The 25,699-nt window shown below is 37.0% G+C and overlaps 2 protein-coding genes across 5 annotated transcripts; one reads left to right on the top strand and one right to left on the bottom strand.

Annotated features, from left to right (window-relative positions):
* Positions 1–6,107: 6,107 nt before the first annotated feature.
* LOC111403643 (VIN3-like protein 2) lies at positions 6,108–10,382 on the top strand. 4 transcript variants are annotated; one of them, XM_023032222.1, is made up of 6 exons: positions 6,108–6,233; positions 6,349–6,436; positions 7,084–7,113; positions 7,692–8,370; positions 8,576–8,880; positions 9,007–9,968. In XM_023032222.1, the coding sequence occupies exons 2-6, from the start codon at positions 6,415–6,417 to the stop codon at positions 9,966–9,968; spliced, it is 1,998 nt and encodes a 665-aa protein (XP_022887990.1). In that variant the 5' UTR covers positions 6,108–6,233; positions 6,349–6,414. The 4 variants fall into 4 exon arrangements, with proteins under 4 accessions (XP_022887990.1, XP_022887991.1, XP_022887992.1 ...); XM_023032224.1 differs by having other exon boundaries at positions 6,124–6,436; positions 9,007–9,252; positions 9,334–10,382; XM_023032223.1 differs by lacking the exon at positions 7,084–7,113 and having other exon boundaries at positions 6,109–6,233.
* A 13,397-nt stretch (positions 10,383–23,779) lies between these two features.
* LOC111403645 (U4/U6.U5 small nuclear ribonucleoprotein 27 kDa protein) lies at positions 23,780–25,038 on the bottom strand. Its single transcript, XM_023032226.1, is given in 1 exon segment — positions 23,780–25,038. A coding segment is annotated over 1 exon segment (528 nt). The 5' UTR covers positions 24,740–25,038; the 3' UTR covers positions 23,780–24,211.
* Between the last annotated feature and the right edge of the window lie 661 nt (positions 25,039–25,699).

Raw genomic sequence — 25,699 nt, forward strand, 5'->3', positions numbered from 1 at the left:
TTTGAAACTTATAAAGAGTGATGGAAGAGCTATGGCATAACTTGAGTATGCAAGTGCAACCGGGAGTCTAACCTATGTTGTACAATTTACAAGACCTAACACAGCATTTGCAATTAGTAAACTTATTCATTTTGCTAGCAATCCCAAGTAAATAATACTGGAAGGTTATCAGGCAAGTTCTTGGTTACTTGAAGAAAACCAAGGATCTAGATCTCCAATATTCTAAGTTTTCTACAATATTAGAAGGATTTACGGATGCTAGTTGGATATCTAGTGTTTGTGAGAATAAATCAGCTAAAGGTTGGGTATTCACCCTTGGAGGAGGTGCGGTCTCTTGGAAATTCAAGAAACAACATGTATTACTCACTCAATTATGGAATCCGAATTTGTGGCATTGACTAAAACTAAAAATAAGCTTAACATCTTAGAAATTTAATGTATGAAATTTCATTGGGAGAAAAGAGTAATTTTTTCATATTTATCTTGTGTGATAGTCAAGCCACTTTAGGTAAAGCATACGATAAAGTATATAATGGTAAGTCTAGATATATAAGTCTAAGACATGACTATGTGAAGAAATTAATCAAAGATGAAACAATTATGTAAAGCCAAATGAGAATTTAGCTTATCCTCCACTAAACCGCTCTCAAAGGAATTAGTGCGAACAACAACTAGCAGGATGTGGTTGAAACTCTATAATTAAATTCACCAATAACGGCAACCCTACCTAACTATACTAACAAGTATACTTTGGGTTCAAATGGTGACAACAAGTCATTCGATAAGTTGATAGATTCAGCACTTATTTTTCCTTTTAAAACCCTGTCATAGGTTACAAGTGCCAATTTTCACGACTAGGACGGTTGAGTTCTATAACTCTTAATAAAATTTAGATCGGTGGATCAAGTATCTCTAAAAGTGACAAAGATATTACAAGAACTTTACCTATATAAACTTCATGATTGTGCCACTTGAATAGAGAGTTTGAGTTTTTCTCTTAAAAGTTTATGAGTAGGAGAAGTGCAAGGCCATAAAAGCGTAAACAAGATTGTGTAAAACTTCGAATTCTTGATACTTGTGTGTGTGATTTCACCGATAACATCATAAGCAATAATAGATTCAAAGCTTTTATGCTACCTAGAATTTCGATGATTACTCTGTGAGATTTATAATAATGTTGGATTCAAATTGAAAGATATCCATATTCTATGCACAAGTATCATTAAACTTAGTTTGAACTCATTTTATATTCCAACAAGTGGGGTTTTGGAATATTGGTCAAATGACAATGAGGAGTGATGATGGAAGTGATAACCATAAAAAAACAAGGTGAAGGCTGAAAGTTGGATTGGGCAACTGGCCAACTGCCCGGCCTTGTGTTGCAATTACAGTGGTTATTTTGTTGAACTGGATGGGTGCCCAATTTTATGCTGGGTGGCCAAATTTAACTGTTGGCTGCTTAAATTCTGGCGTCGTTTTGAAATGTTTCACACCCTTTGGTCTTGATTTTTGCACCTTTTTGTACATGTTGATTATAATTCTATATATATGAGTGATTTTCATAATTGAAAACATATTACAAACATAAAATACATTAACCAACATCCAAAATCAAATATCAAACTAGTTTTTTATAATTTTGTTCTTCAGTTTCTTTTTCCATGTGTGTTTTATTGATTCAAACTTGGATTAAGTTTTATTTACTTCACAAACTATTTGTCATAAAGCCTTCAAGCACTTACCCCAGTGGTGGCGAATATCGTTTGAGGACAGCGATTTAAAATCATGTTCAAACCTTCATTTTGTTGATTTCTTGTTGTTGGTTTTATTTTCGTTCTTCATCAACCTTGTTTAACATTTTATTGTTGTCTCCTCAAAACCAAAACCTCTGAAGCTGGATATAGTGGCGTACCATGGATTAATTAAATCCATATTTGGAGGAACCCCAATTGTACAACTGCCCCCAAAGATGATTATTCGACCATATCGTACGCTTTGCTCATGTTTAATTAAGTACAAGAAAGCCTTTTCTACAGTTTTATTGTTTTTCCATTATATGCAGTGACTCGGAAGTAACAATCACAGTACCAGTATTATAGTCTGTCATATACGAAAGCACTTTGATTTTCAGAAGTTAAGTCAGGCAAAATGTTCTTAAGTCTATTGGCTAGAGATTTTGAAACTATTTAATAGGCCACATTACATAAGCCAATAGGTCTAAAATTAGCTGCATACTCAAGTTTTGCTTTCTTAGGGATCAATTCTAAATTAGAAATTAATGGCTATTACTGACGGACTATTATTCAGCATGTTATTAAGAAATCTGTTTATCCCTTTACATCCTTTTCAAATCCTACTTCAGTAATGTTTTGGTTATAAAAAATGCGCCCAAAATCTTTTTCCAGCACCTTAACAACCTATGTCACCCCCTTCCATTGATCATCCCGATCCTTAGTTACAGAAATTTGGTATATTCAATATCCACTTGATGCTTTGGCATGTAAATGTTTTGTATTTTCGTCGATGGTTGCAACTGAAATTGTTCATCTCGATCCTGTAATGTTGCTATTGACTCATCAAAAGCCCTTAGTTTCCTCATATGATTTGCATTTGTTATGAAACAAAACAAGTTACAAGAATCACTTTGATACCACTTGTCATGAATTGATAGCAAGATAATGACAATAATGAAATAAGTAAGAACAAAAATAAGAATATCAAGATTTATGTAGAAATCTAAGGCGGGAAAAAGCAGCAGTTGGAGGAGGAGAAATTCACCATATTCAATAGCAGTTGTATTTATAACAAGATCTTAATACTCTCCATTAAAATCTAAAACTCTAAAGATATTGTATGAATATCATGGGAACAATACAAGCCGTGCTTGTGTATATAAACCCTAGAAACCAAGTTGTAGATCAATAAGAGTCCAAAAGTGCTTCAAAACATGAAATGGGCCTGGGCTGGATAACCTTGTTGTTAGAGCGGCAGCAAGTGACAACTCAGCCGCTCGAGCTCTAAGTGGGCGATGGGCGCGACAAGTGAGCAACAACTCTCTCTAGAAAATATACAGGCATTGCTTGAGAGGCTAGCTAGTTACAGGCTAACGAAAATGCGATGACATTTCTTCCAAGTCATAATTTTAATCTTTTCAAGATCACTTCAACCAAAACTTGAATAATTGCTAGAATTTGGGTCAAACTACAACAACATTATTTGGAGAGATTTATAAACGTGCAAACTTATCACTTTGCGTTTTGAGTTGCCCTCAACGTTCCCAAAATTTTGTTTATATGGTTAAAGTTAGGATATAGAAGTAAAGCTTCTATTGGATAAAGGACAAGGGGTTACGATATTTTGCACTTTCTGCCACAAATCTCCATGCTTGTTATCTTTACAATCAGACTAACAAAACTAATATGCCCCTGCAAGTAGGATCTCAACATGACCTCCAACTCATTTGTCTACATCAATATTAATCTTTCACTCTTCAGTTGCTATGCACAACAAAAATACTCTACATCCAACGCCCATTCACTAAATAGATAGGTTTAGACACAAAGACAGTTTCGGAAAAAATCTACAAAGAACACATGACGTAAAGTTTCAACATAGGCAACTCATGGCTTTCAAAGGTTTAGCATTGTAGAGTCCATTTTTAGGTCATTATCATGGAGAGCTGAATTCTACCAAGAATCTACATTGCAAAAGTATAAATAAGCACTCTTTCTTCCAAGATTTCTTTCCTTGATATTTACTTATACATGCGCAATGAAATTTAAAATATTCCTTCAATGATCTTCTTTGTGTTTAAATAAAAATCTTGATTAAAATTTACCTTTAGTAAATTCTTCAAACTTATTTTCAAATCTTGATCACGAACAATCACGATCTCTGCTAAAGCACTCAAACTCTAATTATTCATTTATGAATGTTTAAGTGGACTTAATCAACCATTAAACTTTAATTTTCTATGATGTTTCAACATGACAGTTATTTAATTATCAAGCACAGGAAACAATCTAATTAATTAATTCTTCAAAAGTCCCATACTTGTTAATTAATTAATTCTTACTTTCATTCATCTGGTTCTCGTATTTTGTGTGTGATTTATTAGATTCCGATCATTATGTCGAGCACCGACAATTATTATTTTGATATAATCTTATTAATTTATCGTTAATTCACCTAAATTAATCTATTCACATCCGTCATCCTCGATTGACATCTAACAATGGTCAAGATGATACACGTGATGAAAAATATTACGTGGTGTGACAAGCAAACTATTTCATTTATCGTGGAACTATAATCCATTTGTCAATATAACCCGATCAATTACGAGACATGGAGATGTATTAATCTCAATTAACCAATCATATTTTTCATTCCACTCTTAAATCAATAATTATCAAAATTCTTTTCAACTTATACTTACTTTCGTCAAGGGTTTCAATATTAGCGTAAGCGGAGGAAACACGGGTCATTATCTCTTACTATCTAAAAGTGACTAATTCTTTATTGATTATTCACAACCTTTATATGATTTTTGTTATACCCGAACAATGACATATTCACAACTCTTGGTAAATCAACATCCAATATCAGCAAAAGTATGTTGTCCCTCATATAAGATACTATGACGACTTCAATTCGAAAGATATATTCAACTACCGAATTTTAAATATTAACAACTGACACTGAGATATGTATCCTCGTAGAATCTTTGCAGTGGATTTCCAATGTTTTGTTCTCTTAGCGAAACATACATATATCTTTTAAATATAATCATATTTTAACTTGTGAGATCAACTACTCACTTCATAAGTGAGATATGGACATCCTAATCTTTCAGTAATAATGACGTGTATCGATCATGAGTAATTTAATATTCAATTATATGTAACTTGAATCTTACAATCATAATTCCTTGTGATTAACAAGTTATCAAGATTCGAATCTATGAACTTTATCAATTTAGTTTATTGGAATAATAATTCAATTAAATAATAGATCTGCCATAAATAAAATGCATCAATCAACATATTAAAAATATTTACATCTTAAAATCGATTGTATCTAAAACATAATACTTGCACTTGTCTATTCTAGTAAACAATAATGCTATTTAGCACCAGTGGTGTTAGAACGCCAGTTTAGATTGATATTAATTAATAAATTCAATAAAAAATAAAATTAAGTGATTCATTTTATTATACTTTTCACTTAATTTCACATTAGTGTCACTTTTGATATTTTAACATCAATTATACTAAATAAAATTACTCTTTGATTAAAAGGTTCAAATAAGCCATGTTCTTCAATGATGTACAATGATTTCTCGTTGTCAAGTTCAAAAAGTCAAAAATCCATGCCAACTAATACCTCAAACCCACTTATTGAGAGGGAAAAAGGATATTCAGACCAAATAGGTGTTCGTGATCCTCAATAGTACAATAAACACCCTTTTTTCTATCATGGTTAGGCAGACAAGTATTATGTTGGTTTAATAGTGGTAGGAAATTGACCAACAATCTCGTTAACCCTACTATAAATAATCAATTTTAATGTATTCCAAAGATCATATTAAACGGAAACAATCGGGTCAATATGGTTCTACTTAATTTTTATTCTTAAAAACAAACATTTTTGATGTCCATAATTTTGATATGATTTACGCAGAATTAGTCTATTGTCATTGGTGGACAAAATAAAAAATGTGCCAACCGTTAACGTGACATTGCCTCGTCAGTAAGTCAAAAGGTAAAATGCTCAACGATGACGATTTGACTTGCTGTCATCACTGTTGAATTGTTAACGATGATGACTTGACTTGTTCCACGTCAGTTTTAGACACAATAAGCTCATGCTCGCAGTAGGCAGGGGATCATCCGTAATGATTTATGATGTTTCTAAAATGCCACAACATAGGAAATTGAACAACACATTGTGTGTTAAGGTCCAACATTTGTACTAACTAATAGTTGGGGGCGGAAAAGGTAAAATAGACGTACATATTCGGCCGCTTTTGTTTCTCTGTTGCGTTGCTTAATAGTGTTACTCTTCACCTCTCTCTCTCTCTCTCTCTCTCTCTCTCTCACACACACACACACAGAGACAGAGACATTATTATATGAATATGGTGCTTGGGGTGCTGAAAACCCCACGTTAAGGACCCATCTCTTCATGGATTCCTTGCTAGTGCCTCAATTTTCACCCCTCGCATCTCATTGGTACTCGTATTACCCCACCACATCCCTCCCCCTTCATCTTTATGTATACGCATGTATATGTGTATATGCATGACTCTCTTTATTGTGTTTCTGGGACTGACAAAATCTCTTTCAGGCTGAGAAACACCAGCTTATGGCGTAATGCGGGCATAGTTTTTTGTTATTGAAAGAATTGTAAGCCATGGATGCTTCTTCTTTGGAGGGTAAAAAATCTCTCTCTCTCTCTCTCTCTCTCGTCTGTTTTTTCTTTTCTTTTTTTCCTTTTTTTTTTTAAATTTTTAAATTTTTGGTTTTTGTGTTCTTTTTTTTTCATAAAAAACATTAAGCGTTTCGATACTTTCGATGAGAAAATTTTGGATCTTTATTTACAGATATTGTGGATAATGGGTCATATAATTCATCTTGGATAATGGGTCATATAATTCATCTTGATCTGTTTGTTAGACTTATTCCATGCGTGATTTGGCTTTTTATTTTAATGGATTTTGGGATTATTTTTTTTTTATTAAACTGAGACAATCCACCCACCCACGCACGCGCATACAACTCACACACAGACACAGACACAGACACAGTAAATTTTTGCTTGTCTCTAGCTTTATTATGCATTCATTATAAGTAATTATGTCAGAATTTATGCTTACCTAATTATTTTAGAGGATGCCTATAAGAGAGGAAAGAATGAAAATTCTTAAATATGCCAAAGAAATGCCAGCTGTTTTGCTGTATTTTTACTTTGAAGACTGGTTAACTAGATTGTTGAAATGTATTTATGTATAATTTTGTTGAAATTGACGTTTTCTTCTTAAAATATTGAATTGATTATTCGTTGTGGCACCTGTTGCGGAAGTTCATCGTGGGGGCATTATGGAAGTCAAAGGTGAAGTTTGTGTTACTCCGATGCTTTTTATTGAAATAGTTTATACCACCTAATTGCTATATCATATTCGTTCACTAGTTTGAATAGGCTAATCTTTTTCAATTTTTGACGTTTTTTTTCTTGAATCTTGAATTTGGGGTTTTGAGCGAAGGCTTTGGTTGCAATGTCCTGATTTATGTGCTCGGAAGAACTGTTTTTTGGACATAAATTTGGAACTTCTTGCCAATATTTTTTCTGTTACTTGTATTTCGATTACCGTTAATCCTTCTTCTTTCTTTTCTTATGGTGATTGTGCTGTAGCCAAAGAATCACATATCGTATTAAGAGAGATTCCACTTGCAGTCTGGACCAAAACCTTTTAGATTTCTAGCATTTTGCTAAGCAAATCATCTAGTTTACTCGTAATTGAATGCACCAACTCAATGGAAAAAACTAGAAGTCTGCATGCTATCTTACAATGTCTCACCAGTATTTGTATCTTTTCCTCCTCGTGGGTTTCGACAAATAACTAATGATTGCATTACATGTTCTATTAAAGAGACTATACAGCTGCTAACTCGAGCATTTTTTGGCTCCAGAGTTGGTATTTGATTCATCAAAGTGCAGTAAGTTAAGCTTGGAGCAAAAGAGAGTAGTAGTATATGAGTTGTCGAAGTGGTCAGATGGTGCAGCAGATATTCTACAAGCATGGAGCCGTCAAGATATCCTGCAAATCCTCTGTGCAGAGCTCGGGAAAGAAAGGAAGTATACGGGCTTAACAAAGTTAAAGATAATCGAGCACCTTTTGAAAGTCGTGTCTGATAAGAAATCCCTGGAGCAAGGAACTGCAAGTCTCCCTGAAAGACAGCCTTTATTAGACAACGGTGAAATGACTCCCAAACGGCAAAGGAAATCTGATAACCCAAGTCACTTACTTTCTGCAGCAAATACTGATGCATCTAACATTGCTGATGGTGATTTAATTAATACCACTTACTGCAAAAATTCAGCTTGTAAAGCTAAACTGAATCGTGAAGATGTGTTTTGCAAAAGGTGTTCGTGCTGCATTTGTCGACAGTATGATGACAACAAGGACCCAAGCCTGTGGTTAGTTTGCGGCTCAGACCCTCCATTTCAAGGCAAGTCATGTGGCATGTCGTGTCACCTTGAATGTGCCCTGCGGCACGAAAAATCTGGGATCACTAATAATAGGCAGGATAAGGGACTTGATGGGAACTTTTGTTGTGTATCTTGTGGAAAGGTGAATGATTTGCTCGGGTAAATGTCTGTCCTTGGTTCCCTCTTTTTTCCTTAACTTTTCATTTCCATGTACTATTACTGCAAAATTACAAAACTTGGGTTGCCTTGCTTTTCTGTAGGCACTCATCTTTTTTTCATTTACTTAATTGTTATATCTTATATAACATGAGGAATCAAAATGATTCTAGCGAATTTTTTCATCTTATAAAATAATATTATGCAGCTCATGGAGAAAGCAACTAACAGTGGCTAGTAATACGAGGCGTGTGGATATATTGTGCTATAGACTCTCCTTAAGCCGAAAAATTCTTGCCGGAACTAAGCATTACAAAAATCTATATGGAATCATTGATGAAGCAGTGAAAAAGCTTGAAGAGGATGTCGGTCCTTTAACTGGTTTACCTGTGAAGACAGCAAGAGGAATTGTAAACAGGCTTTCATCAGGACCAGAAGTTCAGAGATTATGTGCTTCTTCAGTAGATTCTCTCAACTCAATAATTTCTAACAGGGAGTCCGATATACCTTCTGGTACATCTCTCTATTTCTCTCTCCCCATTTTCGAACACTTAATTCCCTATTGAATTTTTTCGAATGCTGGTTCCATTTCGAGGCAAGCTATAGCCATATCGCTCATTCTGGGATTAAGTTTTCTAGGTACCACTATGCTTGCTGCAAAACTTGTCAGATTTGAAGATAACAACATTAGAGAGAGAGAAATGCATCAAGCCCAGTTCCAGACAGGTAACTCTCAAAGTGAAGTAGCAAATATAAATTCTACGAACGTGGAAGTAGAGCAAAGTCAAAGTCCGGCCACCAACTGTAGCGCCCTTTCTAATCCTTCTTCAGTGGAAGATGAAACTAACAATGTCATGCCATGCAGCAACATGGACAAGACTAGAGGTGATAATTATGTTGCATTTCGCAGAAGTGACAATAAATCTTCTTGTGCAAATTTTCTTTATGACACCATCAACTTCTCAGAGAGCCAAAAGGAGACTAGTAGAGATGTAGTCTCTTTTTTGGACAAGGAACAAAAACAGAACAATGATGCTTTAAATCTAAAAAACAAAGACACTTCAAAAGTACAGATGGTTGAGAAAATGAGCACTGGTAACCTGTCAAATATCCCCAGTCGGGCTGGTTTGGAATGGGTGCCATATGTGGATAGTTCAGAAAATGGCTTGCCAATCACCCCTTGCAAGTTGGAGAATGCGAAGGATGGGAATGGAAGGAACAACAACAGACCTAAACGTGGCGGGAGGAGTGTGGATAATGCATCTGCAAGGGAGAAGGAATCCTCGAAGAAGAAATTTGGTGAAAGAGATGAAGATTGTACTGAAATTGGAGACAAGAATTTTGAGTATTACGTCAAAGTGATCCGATGGTTGGAATGTGATGATTATATAGAAACAACTTTTAGGCAGAAATTTTTGACTTGGTACAGCCTGACAGCAACACCTCAAGAGGTGAGAGTTGTGAAAGTATTCATTGATACATTTATTGAAGATCCAGCATCTCTTGCTGGACAACTTGTGGACACATTTTCTGATGTTATTTCAAACAAGAAAAGATGTTCAACAGTGCCATCAGGGTTTTGCTTGAAGCTTTGGCATTAAGAGATTCAAGGATTTAGTATGCAAACCCAATGAGATTTGCCTGCATCATTCTTTGGAAATTAGAAAAATTATCTATCATACTTCATTCAAACTGTTATCTGCCATGTTTGATATTTAGGATTTTGCAGTTCTATATATGTGGTACCATTGGAACGAAATTTGCCCTCTATTTATAAATAATTTCGTCTGGGCATGTAGCTTTGAGGTTAGGAATATATCTATAGTATAATGGAGGAGATATGTGAGTGGAATTTGATACAGGAATTTAGCATGATAAAAGGAACTAGAGTCTGAAACAAGGGAAATTCATTTTTCTCATGTGCATTAAATAATGGGGACTCAAATATACTCATGTTGATTAAATACCAGAGTACTGAAACTTTTCACCTCAAGATGGAATGAATTACATGATCACATGTGTACATGTATACTGGTTAATGCACCTCTAATGCCTTTTGGCATTTCTAGTGTCAAGTACGACTATATAATTTAGAGTGTGTTTGATTATCAATATTTTTCATGAAAAATATAATTTATCACCCAAATTTCTACTTTTATGCTATTTGATTGATATTTTTTCATGAAAAATATTTTTCTACTTTTGATCACATGATCATATTTTTCATGAAAATACAGAAAAATATTTTCTTTAGAAAGAGTATATTTTTATTTTTTAAGTAATTCAATCTTTCTCTCTCTCATCTCATCTATTCTCTCTCTTCCATATACTTATTGATAAAAAATGGACAAATATAATATTTTTTAAGTTGAAAATAAAATCAATCACACACATTTAATAGACAATTTTCATGTAAATAATTTTTAGACAATTCAATTATCTCGAATTTATTTTCTTTTTATATAAATTTCATGCTTACAATCAAACAAACCATTATTGTTGAATTCAAATCAACAGCAATGGTGTATGCTGAAAAATGCTAAATGCGGTGCGCTCGATCCATCATTATAAATTTTTTATTGATTTGGAGAAAAAAAAATACAAAAAATACAAAAAAAAAAAAAAAAAAAAAAAAAAAAAAAAAAAAAAAAAAAAAAAAAAAAAAAAAAAAAAAAAAAACTGATTTTGGAAATGTTAACCTTATTCATGAACATTTTCTACTAGCTTTTGATTTCCTATAGATGTTATTCTACACGTGTACTTATGATTGCATAGCTGCTCAAGTTCGATTAGTAATGAAAAAAGGATATTGGGCGCAACCAGAATGGCATCAACTGATCACATCTAGTACAATAATGCTATCTAGCATCAATCTAAATTATCACATTTGATAAGTTCAATTAAATGAATCATTTGACATTACATTTAAGTAAATCTATCATTTAATAATATACAATTACCATCTAGACTTATGCTTAACATCAATGGAGCTGAATAATATCACTCCATCTACTAAGGTATCTTATTTAAAATATCACCGCACCAAAGCCGTCTGCACAAGACAGCCTTCCCATGTCTTCAACGAACTCCCAAACCGACTCCACTTACCCCCACGTCTTCATCCAACAACATATTGCCTAAAACTTCACAACTCGCACTGAAATTTACACATCTACCATTACATACAACTACTTCTCTACATACAACCATCTACTGTCGGTGCTACGCTTAAACCAAAGAAACCTACAATTGCAATTGTCCAGGCTCAAATCACCTTCAACTGCGCAACTGTACAGGCCTTAACTTCCCCCAACCCGAGTCTCCGAAATTTTGCAAACACCCACCAACACGACTACAACTCTTGTCATCTACCTCTACTTCAATCTTCATCATACCACCATAAGATTATCCCATGTAGATTCCCCACGATATATGAACCAGCAATTGCATACTTCAACCACAGCTCAAGCTACAAAATTCAATGACCCACGTAACTCCATCCACAGAGAATCCACACTGTAGCCACTTTGTCATCGAACGACAGCCGTCTCAAGTTCCGTCGCCTCCGGTATCGAGCAATTCGCATCGCCCAAAACTTCCACCTCGCGATCGTCACCCCCAAATGTAGATTTTGTTTGGGTTGTAGTCTATAGTCCTTGCTTTTATTTTTAATTTTTTGTATTTTGGGCCTCAATTGCTATGTGTACAGGGAATGATGGGTAGTTTGGACATCTAGTAGTGTTTGGGCCTTAGCTTGTACTTGTTTGCTTATTTGATTTTGCAAGTTAAACAAAAAAAAAATAAAAATAAAAATAAAAATAAAAAAAGAGAGAGAGAAGTTATTTTTTTTAACATCATTTTCAAGTATCTTTTTTATTTCAGTTGATTGGACACAGCTTCTTCAAATGAACGAAAAGGAAGTCATAATTTTAATTTATCCTCAATTATATTGATATTTATTTTGAATTGCATCGGTTAACTTTTGTACTGTAGTCTTTACATAAAATTCACGTGATTAAACTCCTAGACTTGCTAACTCTCTTGACTTGCTATATTTCTACCTTTACCATATTTATTTTATTCACTTCTACCATATTTATTTTACGTGTTTTAGGTATTGACTAGTGTTTGACCCTCACTTTTTTTTATTTTACATAGATCAGTAGTATCCACTTGACATATTTAGATTTTCATAATCCCCAAAAATTTAAAAAAATAATAAGAATAATAATAAAATTTAAATGTTCAAATTTTTATTTTCATTTCTTGAACTAGTTGTTTATTGATCTCGTCATTCACTGTCTTTAGCTAGTGTTACATTACATGCATTTGCGAAGTGGTCATCTTGTCATACCCAGTTCCAATATTTTGACTATGCACCCTTCTCAATTTGATGCCCTTACTCGACAATTAGCTCAACTATAGGCTCAATTAGCAACTGTTCAAATTGAGGTGACTGCTACTCCTGAAGAGAGTAGAGAACTAGTTGCTAAGGTGAACAATTTAGGACACACCTCTCCCTCAACCGACACTGAGAACTCTGAAGCGTCTCATAACATATCCTATCGTCATCGATATGGTGGTCAACAGTGTGTTTGTCACGGACGTAGAAATGGGGAACATGAGCGCAATCATAAACGAGACCATCACCATTATGGTACTCATTCACCTCCTCTATGAGGAGCGTTACTTTCGAAACATCAAGTTAGACGCTCTTACTTTCGATGGCTATTTAGATCCTAGAGTTTTTACACAATGGATTAGAGACATGGATCGTTTCTTTTCATGGTATGGAGTTCCAGAGGATCGAAGATTTCAATTTACCAATTTGAAATTAACTGGTATTGCCCAACTCTTTTAGGAAAGCGTTGAGGACCTTCTTGAGAGGTGTCATGCACCTCTCATTGGAAGTTGGGAGGAAATGAAGCGTCGTCTTCAAGAGAAGTATGTACCCCACTCTTATCATAGCAACTTGTTGGACCAGTGGAATGCCCTCACACAAGGAAATCGTACAGCGACTAACTATGCTACTCAATTTGATGAGTTCCGAATGCGATGCCACATCGTCGAAGATAAAACTATGACTTTAGTAGGTTCAGACAGGGTCCAAGAGATGATCTTCGACGTGAGCTTGTTGTTCGAGGTGTCACCACTCTCGATCACGCTTATTCCTTGGTTCGGGATTACGAGTCGATTACTAAGACTCCGTATGGAAGGCGTAGTGATAACCGTCCATCAATCTCATCGGCACCACCTCCTCCAGCCAAATCTCTTCTAGAACCTCCACCGTCTAATGCACTCCCTACTTTAGACAATAAAGGTAAAGCTCCTGAAACTTCAAGAACTTCTTCTCATTTGCATTGCTTCAATTGTAAGGGCTTCGGCCATATCTCATCTAGATGTCAAGTCGAGCCTTAGTTATTGACGAGCGGAAGGATGTCATTGGTAAGCCTTTAGAAGATCAAGTCTATGAGCCTAACTTTGAAGAGTTTGATGATTTGGGTGATAATGAGGATGCCTTCTTAGGTTGCCTTCGTACCCTTCTTGTAGGTCCAGGTCTTGCTTCTCTGGCCCCCGACACCTCTCGGTTGAGTGTAGTACGTGGTACCCTTACCCAACGTAAGGATGTCGATGATTGGCGTCGTCATGCCATTTTTTATACTTACATCAAGATCAACGATAAGGGTTGTAAGATTACTGTTGATAGTGGGAGTTGTATCAACGCGATCTCTATGACCACAGTGTCCTGTCTTGGGTTGAAGTCAGTCCCACACCCCTAACCATATAGTGTCTCTTGGATTGACACTTCATCTATAGTTGTGAAAGAGCGTTGTTTGGTGCCTTTCTAGTTCCTTGAGCATAAGGATCATATATGGTGCGACGTCATCCCTATGGATGTCGAACATATCATTCTTGGTCGACCTTGGTTGTTCGACCTGAATGTAACTATCCATGGGCAATCAAATTCATGTTTCTTTTTATTTAATGGAAAGAAGATTCACCTTAATCCTTTACCACCAAAATCTATTAACTTACACCAAGCCAAAAAAAAATTGTCTAAAGGAAAGGATTACATGTGATTAGTCGTACAGAATTTGAACAGACAATCGTAAATGACTCAATTATATTTGCTGTGATTGTTATGGAAGTCCCGTTCGATTCCCCAACAGCGACCCTTACTAAAGTGCACTCACTTCTTCAGGAATTTAATGATGTATTTCCTGACGACCTCCCTGATCTATTGCCTCCTTTACGAGATATTCAACATGCTATAAATTTGGTTCCAAGTTCATCTCTCCCAAATTTGCCTCACTATAGAATGAATCTTGCTGAACATGCCGAGCTCTAGAGACAAGTGGGTGAACTCCTCCACAAAGGCTTCATCCGTGAAAGCTTAAGCCCTTGTGTAGTTCTCGCCCTTCTGACACCTAAGAAAAATGGTTCTTGGAGGATGTGTGTTGATAGTTGCGCTATCAACAAAATCACTATCAAGTATCGTTTTCCCATCCCTCGACTTGATGATATGCTAGATATGATGGCCAGTGCCACAATCTTCTCCAAAATCGATTTGAAGAGTAGATATCATCAGATTCGGATCCGCCCAGGAGATGAGTGAAAAACTGCATTTAAAATAAAAGATGGTCTATAGGAGTGGTTGGTCATGCCTTTTGGACTAACCAATGCTCCAAGCACTTTTATGAGGGTGATGACACAGGCCATTTGACCTTTCATGGGCAAATTCATTGTTGTATATTTTGATGACATTCTCATATACAGCAAAAATAGGGAACAACATCGAGATCATCTCACGCAAGTTTGCTCTACACTACATGCAATAAGCTTGTATGTCAATGTGAAGAAATGTTCTTTCTTCACTGATAGAGTTGTGTTCCTCGAATTCATTGTTTCCGCTATGGGAGTATCTGCTGTTCCTGCGATGGTTTGGGCAATCGTTGATTGGCCTGACCCCAAGAATGTACATGATGTTAGGAACTTTCATGGTCTAGCTACTTTTTATCATCATTTCATCAAAGGGTTTAGTACGATCATGGCTCCTATCACTAGTGTATGAAGAGAGGAGAATTTCATTGGAAGCAGGAAGCGGCTGAGGCCTCTAAGTTAATCAAAAGGCGAATGATAAAGGCTACTGTCATGCAACTCCCATATTTGTCTAAAGTTTTTAAGGTCAAATGTGATGCATCAGGGGTAGGAATAGGTGGAGTCTTGAGTCAAGAACGCCATCCTATTGCTTATTTTAGTTAGAAATTAAATCATGCCAAGCAACGGTAATCGACTTATGATAAGGAGTTGTACGCAATTGTACAAGCCTTGCGCTATTGTTGTCTTTACTTATTATCCCAAGAATTAGTCCTTTTCTCGGACCATGAGGCCCTTTGTTTCCTTAATTCCCAAAGACAATTGAATTCTAGGCATGGCCGCTAATTCGAATACTTGCAGGCCTATTCTTTTGTCTTAAAGCATAAAAAGGGTGTTGAAAACCGAGCTGCTGATGCTTTAAGTCGTCGCATCTCCTTATTGTCCATCATGAGTGTTAAGGTCATAGTGTTTCAAATACTTAAGGAAGAGTACGAGTCATGTCCAGATTTTAGAGACATTTTTCTTACTTTGCAAAATGGGAAGTTGGACACCACCGATAGTTTTCGTTTGGAGGAGGGCTATATTTTTAGATCCAATAAGTTGTGCATCCGAAGACTTAAGTGCGAGACTTTATAGTGTGGGAAAGTCATGCTGGCAGGTTGGCTAGACATTTTGGGCGTGATAAGACCATAGAAAAGATTGAACGTCAATTCTACTGGCCCGGTTTAAAGACAGATGTGGCCAAGATTGTTGACACATGTAACACCTGTAAGCGTTCTAAGCAAAAGAGGTAGAACACAGGCCTTCACACGCCTCTTCTCATCCCTAGCAGTCCTTGGTAAAATGTTAATATGGATTTCGTGCTAAGGTTACCATGTACTCCAAAGAAATAAGACTCCATTTTCGTTATCGTAAACCGCTTCTCGAAAATGGCACACTTTGTTCCCTGTAACAAAACTTCCGATGCATCTAAGGTTGCTAAGTTATACTTTCACGAGATCGTTAAATTGTACGGCCTCCCTAAACCATTGTCTCGAATAGGGATGTTCATTTCACAAGCCATTTTTGGCAAACTCTATGGAGTATGGTTGTTACTAAACTGAAATTCTCTACTGCATACCACCCACAAAAAAATGGTCAAACTGAAGTTGTTAACCACAGTCTTGATAATCTATTAAGGTGTCTAGTCCAGGAAAATCTTAGGAATTAGTACTTAATTTTTCCTACTGCCCAACTTGCATATAACAGTTCAGTGAATCGGTCTATAGGTATGAATCCTTTTGAAGTTGTTCATGGTTTTAAGCCTAGGAAGCCGTTAGACCTTATTCCCATGTCTTCACATGCTAGTGTATCTATGTCAACTGAGTCTTTTGTACAATATCTGCGTGACTTGCATGTTGAGATCAATAAATAACTAGAAGGGAGTAATGCATTATATAAACTTCGAGCTGATTTGTACAAACGCCACGTTGAATTTAATATTGGGGATTATGTTATGATTCAAATTAGACCAAAGTGGCGTCCATCTGGGCCTGTTTCCAAATTACAAGCTCATAGTACTGGTTCTTTTAAAATTTTAAAGTGTGTTGGTTCAGATGCATATGTCATTGACTTACCATCACATTTTCGCTACCACCCTACCTTTAATGTTGAGGACTTAGTTACTTACAAATGCCAATTTCACCCCACTCATAATCCTTTCGTCCTTCCATCTGTGGACCCTCATCTTGAACATGTTATCCCTGCCCCCAATTCCACCTGTTGCAGTACATAAAGATAAAATTGATGTTATTCTAGATGCACAGACCTTATTAATTAAGGATGGAGACATACAGTGCTTTCTTGTTCGTTGGGAGGGCCGTCCTAATTCTAATTGTACTTGGATCTCCAATGAGACACTTCAGCAACTTGATCCTGATTTGTTGGAGCATTATAGGAGTCAACAAGATCTTCCCCTACCCGGACCACCACCCTTACGTGTCTACAGACGTCGAAAGAAGTTTGCTCAACCACTCAGTTTGTGGATGGGAGATTGACAGTGCTGCCTTTAGCGATTTCCCTACTCCACAGGGTCGTCTTTTTTTTCCACCCTGGGAGAGTTGATGCGGACATCATCCTCATCAGGTCATTTGGTGGGCTATTTCATCTCTATTTATTTATTTCAGGCCTTATGTTTCATTGAGCTTGTATATGGGTTTGGCCCAAGCCCAAGTTTACTATTTTGTTATTTATGATTGTAATTTGGCTGGAAAGAGTAGTTTGATGAATGAAAGATTATTTGTGATGTTGCATAGTTCTCATGTCTTCCCTCGTTCTCTCCTTCTTCTTTTTCTTTCCCCTCTATGTAATCCCTCTTCATCTCTCTCTCTTGCTGCTTCTCAATTCATTCTACATCAATATCGCTCCATCTACTAAGGTATCTTATTTAAAAATTTTATGTAATCTCTTTAGAATAATAGAGGTATTGAATCCAGGTGCAAATCTTTTAATTTCTAGTGTTACTCACTATACTCTTTAGAGCTGATTTATCAAGCAAAAAATAAAAAATAAAAAATGGAAACATAAAAGCATATTACTAAATTGAGCACAAGTCTAACACCATCTTTTCATTTTAAAAGTTGATGGAGGCAGAATCATGAGAGAGAATCCGAATTGTGCTGTCCAATTATGTTGAATAAAACGGTAGTTGTGTCATCGTCAAACAGTGGTGATCTGTCAACTCGATAATATCCACAACCACAAGCCTAAAGTGCTTTGCCAAAAATAATAATACAACATTGGAATATTTGGATAGCATTACCAGCTAATTATATTTCAAAGCTGATGCCACAAACAACAATGATAGCCACATAATGAGCCTTTACATTAAAGAATTTTTAGTACCATTAACATTTTGATTCAATCCAAAATATTTAACGAGACAAAGTCACTGAACAGCAACAGAGATACTGCAGTTAGTAAAATAGTCAATTTTACATCATTGTTTCACGGTTATAGCCCTCGTTATAGAGCAAGAAGCCTCTCCATCTTCAAAGAACAGCCGCGCTTGCAATTTCATCTGCACAAGACACAAGAAAATTTTGACATAAAAAAGGTCGTCAGCAGTGGTCGATGAATTCTAACAGCAGTTAAAGCATTAAGAACCCTAACCTCGTTAATATTTTTTCTTCATGAATTATGAATTAGTGTCATGCCATCTCTTTTTCAGTCAGAAAGGTTGCATGCATATAAAGTAGAAAATCATCATTTACTACATGGATATAATTAAAACTTCCCCATCTTGTGCATCATTCTCAACGAGAACTATTGCTGGATGAAGAAAGTAGCCATTACTTTTCTGAAATTGGCAATGTTAGTGGCCGGTCCCACCATACAACTGGCATTACCAATTTGATGCTAGCAACAGCAATGAATACATGTAAGTTTCTCTGTCTCTCCAACACAATACATCAGTCTCTCTCTCAACGTCCTTGCCCATCATGCAGCCTCCCCTTCTCTCATTCCACATAATCGAAGTTCCAGGTCCCTCCATCCTACGAAAAAAAACTCGTCCTTGCAATTTGACATCACCCCCACACATATGAACAACACGAATCTATGGTAGTGATGAAAGAACGATAAAGATGAACGAGAAAGTATTGTCTAGAGAAAGTGAGACATGAAGTGAGAAGTAGAGAGATGTGATTAATAATCTGTTGTGGGAATGTCAATTATATGGTGAGTCCATCCATAAAACCAAGTCGTAAAAGTCTTTCCCTATCCAATATAATACACACAATAACATAAGAGACATATGCAAAGGAAGAACAAGAAGACAATGGTGATGACTGATGACCAAAGGTTTGGAATTGCATCCCCACAAAACATAATGTACCAACAGATGATGCACCGCCTTTGTAAATCTAGAATTTGTGGCCACTTATTACCCTATAATCAATCCACTTGTCATTTATCATTACCATACACTTATGCAATAGACCAAACATGTGTAGAAGTAAAAAAAAAAAAAAAAAAAAAGGGGAGAAAACAAAAGGGGGGGGGGGGGGGATTAAAAAAAAAAAAAAATTAAAAAGGAGGAAATTAGTCAATGACCAAGGGCTTGGAATATATGAATTTAAAGTTTCATTATTTTAGTTTAGGGCCTTAGTTTTCTTAACATTTTCTTGTATTTTATACTCTCCTCAACTTGAACAAAGTCGTCCTTCTTAACGTGTGACAATATCTCTAACAGTAAGCACCTTTTTGATTGCCTTTAAATTAAAACTCTTTCTTCTAAATACTCATTTTCAACCATACATTTACTCAATAAAATATTATACACGTAAATCCAAGATTTTTCCTTACTTTTGAACTACACATTCTCTAAAAATTCAATAATCAAAACATTGTTTTTGGTAAGTAATGGCCACCAAATAGGGGCTAAATATAATAACATTATGAAATACCCCCATAGGGTCTGCTGGTAATTATAGCGATTGCTTTGAAAAATACTAACACAACCATGGTTATATTATTTATCTAGGAACATGGCATATATAATTAACGCCCTGAAAAGGACCTGTATATATACCCATGTGCATGCCCATGTTTCACGGGGTGCCTTCTTCTTGGCACAGAAAGGGACACCGTGCGGCAGTAGTCTGCTCCGCTAGACTACCTTCCGCCTTTTCTCGGTCACGTCGGGNAAGTTCGATCTCATGATCAATCGTCCTTCTTGGTGGTAATTTCTTTGGTAATTCTTCCGGCATGATGTCCTCAAATTCCCGAACAAGCATTTTAACGGGTTTTGGAATAGGACCATTCGCCTCTTCGACCTCCTCTAATCGAAGAGTACACAAAAAGGAGGGTTCATTTCTCTTGAAACCTTTACTAAATTGCATGGCTGAGATACTCTTCTCGCCTATCCTCCCAACCTGGGTAGGGATGACACACGGCTTATTACCCATCATCATTAACGAATCGGAATATGGCAACACTGCTGTCTTAGTATCCCGAAAAAATTCCAATCCTAGAATAAGCTTGAAATCATCCATCTGAACTGCAGATAAGTTTGTCCTTCCCTCGAAAGGACCTGCTTTGATCAACACCGATTTCGCCACTCCAGCTATTGGTTGAGCAGCGGAGTTGATTGCTTTGACTTTTCCAGTACCCTTTTCTAGAACCAGTCCGAGCCGCTCTACTTCGGTACATGCAAGGTAGTTGTGGGTAGCACCAGTATCCACCATAGCCCTGATTGGCTTCCCATTGATTTTTACATCAATGAACATTAAGCCTTTGGCCCTACAAATACGAGCCTTCGCTTCTTCCATCTTTGCCTCTTTCAATGGGACATCATCCTTTTCAGCAACCCGATGCGATAGTGTGTTGCACCGATGTGAAAATGCCCCAACTACTTCCTCATCCTCTTCAGAGTCAGTCTCATTATGACAATTAGCTTGCGGTACCTCTTGTTTTGAACTTGGCCCGCCACTTGCTAACTGACAATATGCATTCACCATCCGCTTCTGAGGACACTCCTACACCCGATGAGGTCCTTCACATAAAAAGCACTTCAATTTGAGAGTGGCATCAGTTCGGCCCTCCGTTGCTTTCCCTTTGTTCCAGTTGTTACTATTACTGCAGTTAAAATTTCCCTGACGGCTGTTATGATAATTTCCCTGAAAGCCACGGGTGCTTTGATAGGCTCCTTCTCTATTTTGAGAGTAGCGCTCTCCCCCATTTGGGTTCGAGCTGGGTCTGTAAGATCTGTTACCACCTCCAATTGCTTGATTACTCCCCGAAGGTCGATCTTTTCTAGATTCTGTTTGGTAGTTGCTCAAGCATTCAGCGGCTCCCATGGCCGTGCTTAAATCAGTAACCTTCTGTCTTTGAAGTTCCGTGCGTGTCCACGGTTTTAACCCTTCCATAAGGTGAAGAGCTTGTCCTTTTCTGACATATCTCGAATATTCAGCATATGCCCTGAGAAGGATTTCACATACTCCCTGATAGAGCTCGTGTGTTTCAGGTCTCGAAGAGCCCGTCGAGCTTGATACTCGACATTTTCCGGGAAAAACTGTGATATGATCGCTTCCTTGAGGAGATCCCAAGAATCAATTCGAATCCTGTGAGCCTGAATGTCCGCATATTTGGTTCGCCACCATAGTTTTGCATCTCCACCCAGATACATGGTAGCTGTGGTTACCTTTCTAGTTTCATCTTCGATTGAAACTGCTAGAAAGTACTGTTCCATATCAAACAAGAAGTTTTCGACTTCTTTTGCATCACGTGCCCCTCCGTAGGTACACGGTTCAGAAATTCTGAGTCTAGGAGCATACTCGTGTGCGGGAGCTTGCCCATTGCCCACCGCACGTTGGAGTACTCGCAATTGAGCTCTCAACGCTTCCATTTCATCCTGTAGATCAGGAATGATTGCAGCAGCTTCCGTCATTGCTGCGCAAGCTCTTTGGCTTTCATCCAATTGGATGTGTAATCCACGAATCTCAGATTCGGCCATCTCGACTTTTTCCTCGAGACCTTCCACAGCATAGCACAACCTAGTAGTTGTCTCATCAAGCGCATCCACGCGCTGTTTCGTAGTACCCTTCTTTTGAGGCTCTACCACTTCAGTGGTGTGTGATGTAATTGGATCCATAACTTTCTTATCGAGGGTCGTGAGCCGCAGCTCTGATACCAACTTTCACGGGGTGCCTTTCTTCTTGGCACAGAAAGGGACACCGTGCGGTAGTAGTCTGCTCCGCTAGACTACCTTCCGCCTTTTCTCGGTCACGTCGGGACGAAAGAAGATTTGATTGCAATTTTGTAGAAAACTTACAATTGAGAATTTGAATACATTGAAAGTAAATTGAACATTGATTGATGAAAACTGAACATTACAATTGATGAAAGCAGAAAATTACAAATGCTGGTGCAGGGGGCGGACACCAGTGAGCTTGAAAGATTTTTGAATGACTAATACCCCCTATAATAGCATTCTGAACAAAAACCCAAGTGACGGGAGTAGACGTTTAAAAGACGAGGAATCATACTAATCTTTTACCAATATCAGAGCTATTTTACAATTAAAATAACTATTACAATGAAACGAAAATTACAACTCAAACTTGAAGTAATATTTACAATGTGCAGCCGAAGTTGGGCAAACTGCGGCTGCGATAGTGTCAAGGGGCTAAGTAAAGCTGCGGTCCTTGACACCATGTCCTTCCAAATTTACCTAGAAAGCCAGTGCCTTAATTTAGGAGATGATATAACTTAAGTAATTCATAGCTATCTAGAATCTCCGTAACATAAAGATTCCTTAGATCTAGAAGTAATTGAAATTAATTAATCACAGAGCTAATCAACAGTAAAGACGGAAATCCGTACTCCGTTATACATAGTCGTAAATGGATATCCATATTATTCCGGAAACTCTTCCTCTATACTAGCTTTTTCTGGAATGCAATCCCCGACAAAGTACATACTAAATTTTTGCTTATCAAGCCTTGAGTTCTTTAGAGTAGTTTCAGTCAAATATAAATAACTATTGATGGGTCTACCGCAGGTTCAAGTCATGTCTCCTTCCCTTTTTAAGTCATCAGTAGTAACACGGTGGTGGTGAGTCCATTGTTAGACATCAAGTAGTTGAATGTGAGCATTTGGCCGTAGCACATTTCCTTGTTTTTATCCCTAAATTTCTCTTTGTTGTTGGTATATATCTAAATCCTTTCCGGGAGGACTAGGTTTGCACGTTGTAAGAATATAAACTCAAAGCAAGAGGCAGGGAAAAAGTGGGCTGATCTCTTTTGCTGATTTGGTGGTTACATTTTTCTTCAAAAGGACAAGTTCCAATAATCCTTCACAACTGCTAGACATTCTCACCCCGTATGGATGTGGAAGACAGAGAAATTTGATGCAACAAATAAGAAAGCATGGAAGAACCAAATATGAATTTAATAATAAAAATTATTTCTGTGAAGGAGTTGGTCTGGGTCTAGCAATCAAGAGTCAAGTAGTAAACTCTGCCTACAACCACAATATCCCACTTTAGGCATCAAGCGTACTGCTTCCCAAGTAATATAGCACAAATTCAAAGGTAAACACTAAAATCAAGCTAACTCATTGAAGTGAAATCCTTGATTTTCTCTTACTTTTTTTGTTTTCACTTTTGTTTTATTATTTCTCTAACTTGAAAAATGAAATTAGAATCATGTTCTATGCTTAACAGTAACTAGAAAATTTGGGACAATTCCTCTTTATCACCTTAAATAACTTCTTGCTGCTAAAATCATAAAGATTTGCAGCTTCATAATCTACTAAAGAACCAAAAAGAAGACCATGAGAATAAATTGTATGGCAAGATTTCATATTGAACAGGAGTTGGGCATACAGGTCCTTCAACCAGCCATGATTGAAAGAAGACAACATATACTAGTATATTACATCTTGGTTCAACCATTTAGACATGGCAGCATTAAAGAGTACATATTTTAAATTGAATTCTAAGAACCAACCATTTCACATAAATTTTAGGTTGGAATTAATATCTAGAAGAAATAGACAATCGCAAGGATGACATACACTTCCAATCAACCAACCAACTGACTTTCAATCATCTAAAAAACTGGGAGGATAACATGTTAGGAGCAAAACAAAATAACCACTGCAATGTAGCATAATAATTGGCAAGCAATTCAGTCAAGCAACCGAAATTAAATGTCAAGTTGCCACAAATAACAACCCTGACTTGGATGATAAAATTCCTTTCCTTTCACCAGTTGACTTCGGCGGGCAAGGGGCGATTGAACCCACCACGGCGGTTCATGTACTGTCGCGGCTGCCACTTTGTGACCTTTCTTACAGCCCCGAAATCGTTGCCTGGGACAGGCTTTCCCTTTGTTGAATCAAAGCCCATAGGAATCCCCAATTTCTTCATCATCTCCATCTCATCTTCGTCCATCATACTCCCATCATTATCATTCTCCTTGTGCTTCTTTTCTTTCTGATCTTTCGAGGCTTCCCTAGTACGGTCCTTGTGCTTGTCCCTTTCTTGGGGGGCAGTTTCGTTCTTGTGTCGCTTACGAGGAAGGGATGAAGGGGTGCGAGAGAGTTGCTGACGATGACGGTGGGGATGGCGGTCGTCCGGGGAGTGGGTGTGGGATCTAATGCGGCGAGTTCAACTCCGGTCGGGAGTACGAGAGCGAAAACGTTTGCTGCGTTCCCGGTCATAATCTCGGTCCTCGCGTATTCTTTTCCGGTCCCTGTCCCTATCCCTGTCCCGTTCTCGACGTTCGCTCATAGTGCTGGAAATTAACGAGAAGCAAGGGCTCCGTCGAATTTAACAGGGACGGAGGTTTTTACTTTTTACGGACGGAGGTTTTTACTTTTTACTTTTTACGGTGTGGGGGTTTGAGGATGGAGACAGCGTTTTGTGAGTTTAAATGTTTCATCAACCACCCAAGTGACGGATGGTGCAAGATCAAGTCCTAACTACAAGAGGGGAATTCCATTTCAACATAGTGTAATGAAGAGAAACAGCCCACAATGGAAGAAGTGATCAGCAATTCAGCACCAGCCAGTTGGGGAAGAAAAGGAATTAGAAACAAATGGCTCTAAATGTGAAATTTGAACTTGGGAACGGCGCCGTTTCAACATGGAACTAATTGTAGTGAGAGTATATTTGATTGGCATGAAAAATATCATCTAGAAAAAAAATATATTTTTCTTATTTTGAGGAAAACAAAAGCCATCTCCCCCCCCCCCAAAGAAAATATTTTCCTTAAAAACAATGAAAATTAGGCATATTTTCAAAAGTTGAAAAATATTTTCAATGGAAAAAAATAATAATCAAACACCTAAAGTAGGAATTGGTATGAAAAATTGATATTTTTCATGGAAAATAAATGTAATCAAACACAACCTAAGTGTATTACGCTTTTGCAAGCCAAACACATTTTTTTTATTTTATTTAGCAAACAAGAGGAAATGAATAGAGTAAGTGGAAAATTGTCAGAACTTTGTACCTCCTTCTTCCTCTCGCAACTTCTCTGTGATCTCCCTCCTTCTTTTTTCCTTATTGTAAATTCTTTTGGTTCAATCATAGCACCAGCTGGGTTGTTAAATCCCAGTTGATTATCTTCATCTTGTGAGTTCATTGTGGTGATTTTGATTGGTATTGGTTGAGGATTAACTCAACCATCACAAGTGGTATCAGAGCAATTAAAATTTTGGGCATGGCTACTAGGGCCAAAGCAGTAGA

The sequence above is a fragment of the Olea europaea genome, chromosome 11, assembly GCF_002742605.1.
Source record: "Olea europaea var. sylvestris chromosome 11, O_europaea_v1, whole genome shotgun sequence".
NCBI lineage: Eukaryota > Viridiplantae > Streptophyta > Magnoliopsida > Lamiales > Oleaceae > Olea > Olea europaea.

Coding starts and splice junctions, on each gene's coding strand:
- LOC111403643 (XM_023032222.1), top strand. CDS start 6,415: ATGGATGCTTCTTCTTTGGAGG. Junction 7,114..7,691: donor GGGCATTATGGAAGTCAAAG/GTGAAGTTTGTG, acceptor TTTTGGCTCCAG/AGTTGGTATTTGATTCATCA. Junction 8,881..9,006: donor GGAGTCCGATATACCTTCTG/GTACATCTCTCT, acceptor TAAGTTTTCTAG/GTACCACTATGCTTGCTGCA.